The sequence below is a fragment of the Pseudophryne corroboree genome, chromosome 7, assembly GCF_028390025.1.
Source record: "Pseudophryne corroboree isolate aPseCor3 chromosome 7, aPseCor3.hap2, whole genome shotgun sequence".
NCBI classification, from domain to species: domain Eukaryota; kingdom Metazoa; phylum Chordata; class Amphibia; order Anura; family Myobatrachidae; genus Pseudophryne; species Pseudophryne corroboree.
In genome coordinates this window covers 365,878,651-365,887,859 of record NC_086450.1, presented here as the reverse complement: position 1 = coordinate 365,887,859, position 9,209 = coordinate 365,878,651, and the positions used below count along the sequence as shown (strand labels likewise).

The following is a 9,209-nucleotide window of genomic DNA, read 5'->3' as shown; positions in this document are numbered from 1 at the left end:
TCTTTTAGAACAGGGTCTCTACAGAGGATAGAGAATTAAACTGCAAATTATTACTAAAGTACAGTGGTCTAAGTGGAAATTATGAAGTGGGGATATGGAAAAGTGAAGGCTGCAACTATGGAAAAGGGTGTGTGTCCGTAAGTGCAGTGTACCACACCATATACCCCTTATACACATTATGCACCACAATAGCAGGACCCCTTATACTATCTAGTACTGGTGCAACTTTCACATTATGCCACACCAGTGACGTGCGGTGTGGTGAGGCAGGGGAGGCAGAGAGAGTTTTGACTGTATAAAGTATATGAAAAATACAAAGAATATGTTTGAAATATCCTCTTTTCATTATTCTAATAATTTGTATAGCCAAAACTCTGGAGTAAAAAGTCTATGGCAGGTGAGGCAGTGCCTCACCTTGCTAACTTTTCTGCACATCTCTGATCAAAACTCACCAAACTTCCAGGAGTGTATACTACTGAACCTGTGTATAATGCCCAGATGTATGCTTTGGCTCATATATTGCATGTAAATCTGGCTCTGGTGCTAGCCAATGCCTCCTGAGCTATTTAGCTCACCGCACGTCCCTGTGCCACACGGACTGATTCGAAATTCACATTATAGAACACAGTATGAGTCGAAATTCACATTATACCACACGGTAATTGCTTAACAAAACTTCTCTCAATGGGGTCGATTCTATTCTCGGCGCTATGTTAGTTTAAATTCCCGAAAGTTTGGATTCGCACACATCGCGGCATTTGTTTTGTCGGGAGTGGCTTGTTTAGTCACTTATTCAAATCGCCGCGTCATCGCCGCCTTAAATGGTCTTGTCGGGGAGTGGCTAAGGCGGAGAGTAGTTTTCCCGCCTTGTTTTCCCGCGCCGAAGCTGGGCATATATAGCGTGAGTTCGGGTGAGGCAGTCTGCAGTGTGCCTCCTCACAGTGGAAAAGAACAGTGAAAGTGAGAGACCGCAGGGGAGACATCTGATTGTGTAAGTAAGATCTTACTTTTTAACAGGTTATGTCAAAACGTGGCTGATTTACACAGGTTGCTGCAGGATTAACAAGAAGCCAGCCAGAGAATGTACTAAACTGATATTTCTGGGTTCAGTTGTTTAGTATACTCCAGATATTTCTGGGTTCAGTTGTTTAGTATACTCCTGATATTTCTGGGTTCAGTTGTTCAGTATACTCCAGATATTTCTGGGTTCAGTTGATTAGTTTACTCCTGCTGTATTTGCAGTAATGTTTTTGTACAGAAGGGTCTGATAAACTGTTTAGTTGTTTAGTATACTCCTGTATTTGCAGAGATGTTTTTGTGTACAGAACATGGGAGGACAGTATATTGGGGGTAAATTCAAGTTGATCGCAACAGGAATTTTGTTTGCAGTTCGGCAGGGGAGGCAGATATAACATGTGCAGAAAGAGTTAGATTTGGGTGGGTTATTCTGTTTCTGTGCAGGTTAAATACTGGCTGATTTATTTTTACACTGCAAATTAGATTGCAGATTGAACATACCACACCCAAATCTAACTCTCTCTGCACATGTTATATCTGCCACACCTGCAGTGCACATTGCCAACTGCTGACCAAAATCCTGCTGCGATCAACTTGGAATGACCCCCGATAAACGTGTTTTTGCTTGTTGGTGTGATGGAAGTGCATTTGTCAACTGTGCATGGAGCTAGTTTGTTTGGGGTGTATTTGGCATGTGGTGTAGAATGTGCATGTATATGTTTGGGGTGTGGTCCTATGTTCTGCAAACAGTTTTGTGGTTTTTGCTCAGCCTTAATCCTGATTTAGCAATGCTTTTTACTTTTTAAACTGTATCTGCAAAATATCTTGTTCCAGCAATAGTTTTTTGATTGTTTTATTTAGGCTTGTTGAAAAGGTATGCATTTGATTGAAGTGTGTGCAGTTTTAAAATGTGCATGGAGATTTTGGTTTGTGATCCACAGCTTGTACAATGCTGCTTATCTTGGCACATGTACATTTTTTTTAATAGTTTACCTTACCGTTGTGCATGTACATCCTCCACTGCATACATGTGCTGTCCTATATGTCTGATACAGTTGATTTACTTGTGTGACAGTGCAGTTTCAAGCTTTATGGTTGCCTGAAGCATTTCCCATGTGCATTGATGGATCATATGTACCTTGTCTGATGAGTTGTTACTTTCTTCCCTGCCACATGTTCTGTCCTGTGTCTGGTGCAGTTGGTATACTTTTGTGACAGTGCAGTTTCACCTTTTTGTCTCACTGCATCACCTTGTAAATTTGTTTCGTTTATAATTTTTTTGATTTTTATTTCCAACAGGTTTTCTGGACTGTTCTTCCAGTGCTACCGTTGTGGGTTTTTGTGGGTTTTTTTAAGGTAAGTATTTTATTTATTTATTTATTTTTTAAATTCATTTTCCTAAATGTAGTTTTGTTTTGATTCTAAACAGGATGTCATCTGCACATAGTGAGCCAGAGGCTCAAACTGATCCGGAGGAAAGTGTCAGTGATGCTGCTTCAAGCAGTGATGAGTGGGTTGCACCACCACAAGGCCATAAAAGAGTCAAGAAAAGTAAAAAAAACAAAGATCAGTCTTCTGGCGATGACGAGTCTGAGGATAATGTGCCTGCTGTGAGGGCGCCCAGATTCTCAAAAGAAGAAAATGACGTACTTGTCACACACGTTCTAGAAAATTACGATCGCCTAATGGGCATGCTGGCGTCTTCAACCACACATAAGCGAAAGTCTAAAATATGGTCAGTAATTGCCAAAAAAGTGAGCACAGAGGGGGTCCGAATCAGAACCATTGAGAACTGTAAGAAACGCTGGAGAGATTGCAAAAAAATTACAAAAGATAAGATGGCTCGGCTTGCAAGACACACCCAGGGGACTGGTGGCGGATCCTCCCTTGATATTAATTTCAACCAATGGGAAGAAAAGATCCGCAATCACTTCAACCCGGTTTTGGTAGAAGGTGTTGAAGGAGGTGTGGACTCAGCTGAAGCTGTCTTGGCCACTACTTTGGGTATTTATTTATTTTTAATGGATTTTTAAAACATGTCTTTTGAATTATTTTTCCCTTTTTTTTATTTTTATTTTTTTTCCATTTCAGCTTTGAGAGCTTCAGGTGAGCAGCCAGGCCAGAGTAGTATACTCCAAAGGGCATCCACTGCTACTGCAACATATTTGGAAGAAGAAACGAGTCGAACTCCATGGGAAAAGTCAAGCAAAAGGTGTTTTTTTTTTTTTGGCTGTTTTTTTTTTGTGAACATCATCATGTTTTTTTAATAAATTGTGTACATTTGTAGATGTTGGAGTGGCTAGTGCAATTCGTCAGCCTGTTGCAGTGAACCCTGTGCGTCGGCTTCCTGCAGGTAAAGTTTTCAAGTACTATTTTCTGTTCTGATTGTGGTGGATGTTGGTGTTTTGTTCTCTACCAGGTTTTTATTATCTTTTACTTTTTATGTCACTTCGTAATTTTTGCAGTTTGAATGATTAAAGCAGCAGTTGCTAACTTGCGGCTCTCAAGTTGCGTGCAGCTCTTTCTGTCTAGTAAGTTCCCGCTGCCCTAGTGTGCAGCGCCCAAAGAGGGGCTGTGATACAATCAGGAGTCTTAGCTGGTGGCCTGCAAACTTTTATTGGCTCATGGGACATTGCCTAATTAGTGAGAAATTATGCTGCAAGAGAATGGAGACTGAGGGGCATTAGAAGCGCACGCTGCGCACTCCACCCTTCGCAAGTAGCAGACTGAGCAGAGCATGGGACGTGTATTTGACACTGGGGGAAATGTGTATCTGGAAATGTGGGGGGCACATATGTATTTTGAAATTTGGAGGCACCCAGTTTTTAAAATGTTTAAATGTTTATGGAACAGTACAGGGGCTTATTTTGTATGTGGCACTTAAAAGGAGTTATGACAAGAGGTCATACACCTAAAAACGTCTAACTGACAGGTGTGCCAGATACATATATGCCCCCACAGTGCCAGATACATATGTCCCCACAGTGCCAGCTATGCCCCACAGTGCCAGATACACATGACCCCACAGTGCCAGATACACATGTCTCTACAGTGCTCACCAGCTCCCCCGATATGCTCCCCTCCCCGCTCAGCGCGCTGCTGCTTCTGCTTCTTTTCTCTGGCGGCAGCATCTATCTTGAATTATGTGCCAGTCCACGAGCCAATCCAAGCTCACGGTCCGGCAGCCAACCAGAAGCCTTAGTTGCCAGTCCGCGAGCTCTGATTGGCTCACGGGCCGCTGTCGTATTGAAGCGAGACACCGCTGCCGTTGAGGTGTGCGTGTGTCTGGAGCTGGGGGCAGCGGTGGCCAGGAGCCGGCCGAGCCGCATGCGGCGGATGAAAGAGCCGCCATGTGGATCGAGAGCCGTGGATTGGCCACCGCTGCACTAGTGTTTATTTTGTCATTAATCTGAGAGATTGTAAAATTTGATCATGTCCATTTTGTGTAAGCACCCCCAGCCAGTGAATCTGCACCTACTGGGCCACCTGCCTCTATCCTGACTAAAGCTCAGCGCAAAACTTCTTCAAACCCAGGTAAGTTTTAATGATAAACCAACTCAAATACACAATTTTTTATCTTTTATTAACGTTTGTTTAACTTTACCCTAATTAGATGTTATGGTTCAAATGGAAACCTCACTGGACACATCCTCCGTAATGGTGCAGCGACAAGAAATTGTGCATTTGCCATATCAGGGGCAATGCAGACAGATAATGTGGCCATTAGCCAACCACCTCCGGCACATATTCCAGATATGGGGCCAATGTCTGAAGGTATTTTATGTGATGTAGAATTTTTTATTTATTTTTATATTAGGATGGTTTTTTATAATTTGACCATTTCATAGATTTTTTTACACTGGATGGAGCCACACACTGGACTAAACTTTATTTGCATAAAGCAGTTCTGGACAAGCTTAGGCTTAAATGATGTTGCGAAACTACATATCCCAGCATGTTATTCCACAGTTTTATTAAAATTTAATTTTAAAAGCTGTTGTAAGGCATGCTGTTATGTGTAGTTTGACAAGAGCTGCTAATGTGGTGTAGGCTAGGCCTGCCCCAGACTGTACTCACTTTTTAATGAAAACAAAAGGGAAATCAGGAACAAAGGGGAGTCATGTGTACTCTTCAAATATGTACAATGCAAATATACCAGATGAGTTTTCAGGCTTCTTACTTAAGGCCTTTGACCTAACCACCGTTTTTTGAATAATGGTGATAGAACCATTTTACACAACTACTAGGTAATGCCTTGTCTTTCTAGCCAGAACATTTGTTTATGGTAGGTTGCGCAATGAACTACCCAAAGGGGTCTATTCAAAATCACAATAATAAATGACATTTGTATTTGCCCTGCCCTGGTTCTTGATGCAGGGTTATTTAGTTAATATCTGTATACTGACAATTTTATCTCAGCCAAGTGTTTGATATTTTTTTTCAAATTACTTTTATGATGTACAGTATATGTTAAATATTTGGCAAATCTTTGGAATTAAATTCTATTTTCCTCGCTTTTCTATCCTCTTCATACTTTTCACTTCCTAAACTTTGGAATTTGACCTTAGTTTGTTTGTTTCACCCCTACATTATTTTCCAATGTTTAAATCAGGCAGTGGAATAGTTGATCAGCCACAACAGACATCAACCACCAGCTCCATACATTCTGAAGGTAATGTCTCAACTTGATACTAATGTGGGCTATATATTTGTTTTGCTAGGTATTCTTACAAAATATTTTTACCTGTACGCGGCATTCCGTAATTTGATGATTCCTTCAATAGATCATGTACAAGCAGAGATGCCCACCACTCCGTTTGATAATATTGCTGAAGTGGCCCGCGAAATGGACTCTAACCATGAAAGTCACCGTCGCAAAATGGAGGGAAGTATGATATTTCTCGCCCAATGTGTGGATCGTCTTGCCGATAATGTGGAGGAAAGTTCAAAAGAGCGACGTGAAAAAGAAAACCTCACTGAAATCCAGCACACCCAAATTATAGATGGTCTGAACAACATAAACGGGACTTTCTGCCAAATTAACACCTTGCTCACTCAGTCCTCATCCACCTCTATCTCGATGGCAACAAGTCTGGCGGTCATTGCAGATGAGCTACGGCGATCACATGTAACTATAAGTGACTTTCCAAGCCCTTTCCTGTCCAACACACCCCAGGAGACATATGTTCCACGGCCCACTCCCTCATCTATCAGAGTGTCTCATGCTCAACAAGAAGGCACTGCATCCTCTTTGCGGAGAAGGCTAATGGACGAGCAGGAAGGCCACCAGCACACTCAAGATAATTTCTGGGGGCTAATAACTAGGCACTGATGGAATAGACACATGGCAATGGACTACCTTATTTTGGAACAGTAATCCTAAAATTTTTTTTTTTTTTTTTTTTTGGATAAAACATGCCACTGTTCATTTTGTTAAATGGCCTAGTACCGCTTTCACATTTCCAAAGACTGAAACCAACCTGGGAATAACAAATGGGTCTTTCCTGTGTGGGATTCGGCATTGGTGATTTGTGTGCTGTTTTGGTTGCTTTCCCAAACGCCAATGCTGGGTTGGTTGCCATAGCGGCAGACGTCCTGAGCTGGCAGCAGAGGCGTCACTGGGAGATGAGTTCATCTCCTGCGCCTCCTCTCCCTTTGCTGAGAATGGGTGCCGGGTTCCATCAATCCATTCACACTGCCACTGCCCCGAGATTCAACCCTGGAATAATCGTCACCAGGGCAGGCAACCCGGTAATTCAGACTAGTTTTTAACACCGCACACTGACCCATCACAACCCCGGAAATATGTCTGGTTGATATTGGGTTATTACTGCAATGTGAAAGGGGTATATGTCCGGTAATTTTTGGTAAATGGATTGCGGAAATTGCCATGGTAAATCCAGAATCAGGTTATACACCTTCGTGTAAGGGGCTTTTATTATTAATTATCAAAAATATCAGACCCTGGTCCATTTTCATAATTACACTTTTAGATTTTTTAACAATCAAATCTTGGAACAGGTGTAGTAAAACTTTGGACATTACAGACCTTTCCATAAATGAAGTCCAAAAGAGGCTTAGCGTAATTTCATGTGTTTGAATGGCTACAATTTGTGATAAAATTAATTTGAGTCACCAGCCTGCATTAGCAAAGCCACTGTAATCTGAATGGATACACTATAATTCCTTGCCCTTCCAATGCATGCATTCCTAAGGGTGTGGAAAGAATACCTAGGGGTAAATTCTAAAAGTTTGATCCATTCCGACATATATTTGTCAGAATGGATTAGACAACCCCTATTCAATTCCATTTAAAACTTGACTTTTTTAAGTCGAATTTAGATGGGAACAAGAGGGGGAGCGGGTGGGGCAAGCCGCAGGGGGGACAGCCGGCGGCAGGCAGAAGAGATCAGCACTATGGAGTAGCGCTGCAGAAGGATTGCACTCAGCTGGCCAAACTCACGGCAGCTTCCACCCGGCTCCAACAGCGTGCTGGAGCTGGGTGGAAGCTGCCGTGAGGTGCGGCGGCTGAGTGACATCCTACTGCAGCGCGTTCTCCCTTTATGCCCACCGGCTGTCCCACTGTCTCCCTGCAGCTCCCCATCCTTCAAGTCCTCTGGGTCCATCTCATTCCAACATCACTTTGAAGTCTGTTTGAGATGGTCGAAAAGGGGACCAAGACCTGTTTGATTTGGCTCCGTTTTCAACATCAACACATGTGGATTGCCAGCTATTCCACCGTTCCACGTGCTTTTCTAGAAAATCAAGGGACTATTTGTAAAATGCTATTGCCTTACTTAATACAGTATACAACATTCATTTGGTCTAGATGAAGTAGGCTGAAAAGTGTTAATATTTTTAGGTCTGAATTTTGGCCAAAATCATTTAACAAGGAAAAAATTCTCTAGTGAACACCAAAATGAATATGAAAAGTTTTGACGCTCATTCTCTATTTCTTCACAGAACATATGTGAGGACCTCAACCTGCAAGCAAAAGAGAATGGGTCAAGTTTCCAAGTTACCACTGTTATTTATGTGTTTTTTTGTAAGAATTTGGACAGATAACAAAGGTTTGCACCCATTTTTATTTGGGTCACAGATTTGCATACGTTTACAACTGGAAACCAATTAAGTTGCAGAGTGTTATATTTAAAGGTGCACTATCAATATCCGCAAGAATGTGTTTGTAAAACTTTATTAAGTTAATTAATTTTTAAAAACCAAAAATGTAAGCAGTTTGCTTTAATAAAAAAATTAAATGAAAAAAACACATATCTTGTTTAATAGAACTTATGTTAAATGGGTGACTCTCATATTAAACATTTTTGTTCTACACAAATGTGTCATGTAACTGGTTTTCCACAGCACAGTAGTCTTCTGATAAATTGTGATTTACTTGGATGTGCTTCGGAAAAATGCTCCCAGTTAATCCATCGAGCCTGCAGAATAAAAAAAAAAAAGGATAATGGTTTAAATATACTTTATATATATATATATATATATATATATATATATATACATACACACACATACACACACATACACACTTGTTGGATGGACCGGCACTCCTCCCTTCCTGCAACATCTGTACCCTGGTGCCCTCTGGAATACTTGTTATAGGCTCCTCTATCAAACAGCAGCAGCATTTAAAGGGATTTGCAATCAAGCAAGTTTTGCTTGATTACAAATCCCTTTGAGTGCCGCTGCTGTTTGATAGAGAATATATATATATATATATATATATATATACACATACACACACACACAAAATAAATAAATATAGCTATATATCAAGAGGGTTAGAAGTAGCGGCCTACAATTAAACACTTGTATCTCTTCCACCCCATCTTACAATAGTATGACCAATCTGAGGGCATTACTAGCTTCAGAAAAAGGCTTAAAGTTATGGGAAAACCCTTGAATCAAAAGTACAGTTTGTAAGGGAAACCAAACCCTGTTTGAATACACACCAGTTCTGCCTTCAGTATTAAGGAAATAAAAAGGTGAAGTAGGTGGTAAAACATAAACACACCAATGTGGTGGACGGACAGCAGAACACTGATTGGGAAGGTTATGGGGTGTCGGCCAGAAGGGCAAATTAACACAAGCATTGTGGATTCCCTCCAGAGCCATTCACCAGCTAGAGCGCAGGTGCACAGAGGATAGTATCTCACCTGTGTGACGGATTCCGC

The 9,209-nt window shown here is 41.3% G+C and overlaps 1 protein-coding gene and 1 long non-coding RNA gene across 2 annotated transcripts; both read left to right on the top strand.

The window, feature by feature from the left end:
- The first annotated feature begins 3,149 nt into the window (after positions 1–3,149).
- LOC134943712 (uncharacterized) lies at positions 3,150–4,551 on the top strand. Its single transcript, XR_010181697.1, has 3 exons — positions 3,150–3,229; positions 3,305–3,370; positions 4,468–4,551. It is a non-coding gene; the product is annotated as an uncharacterized LOC134943712 (long non-coding RNA).
- Positions 4,552–4,718: 167 nt separating this feature from the next.
- Positions 4,719–6,349, top strand: LOC134944197 (uncharacterized). The gene is made up of 3 exons (XM_063932777.1): positions 4,719–4,791; positions 5,630–5,689; positions 5,802–6,349. The coding sequence occupies exons 1-3, from the start codon at positions 4,719–4,721 to the stop codon at positions 6,347–6,349; spliced, it is 681 nt and encodes a 226-aa protein (XP_063788847.1).
- The last annotated feature ends 2,860 nt before the right edge of the window (positions 6,350–9,209 follow it).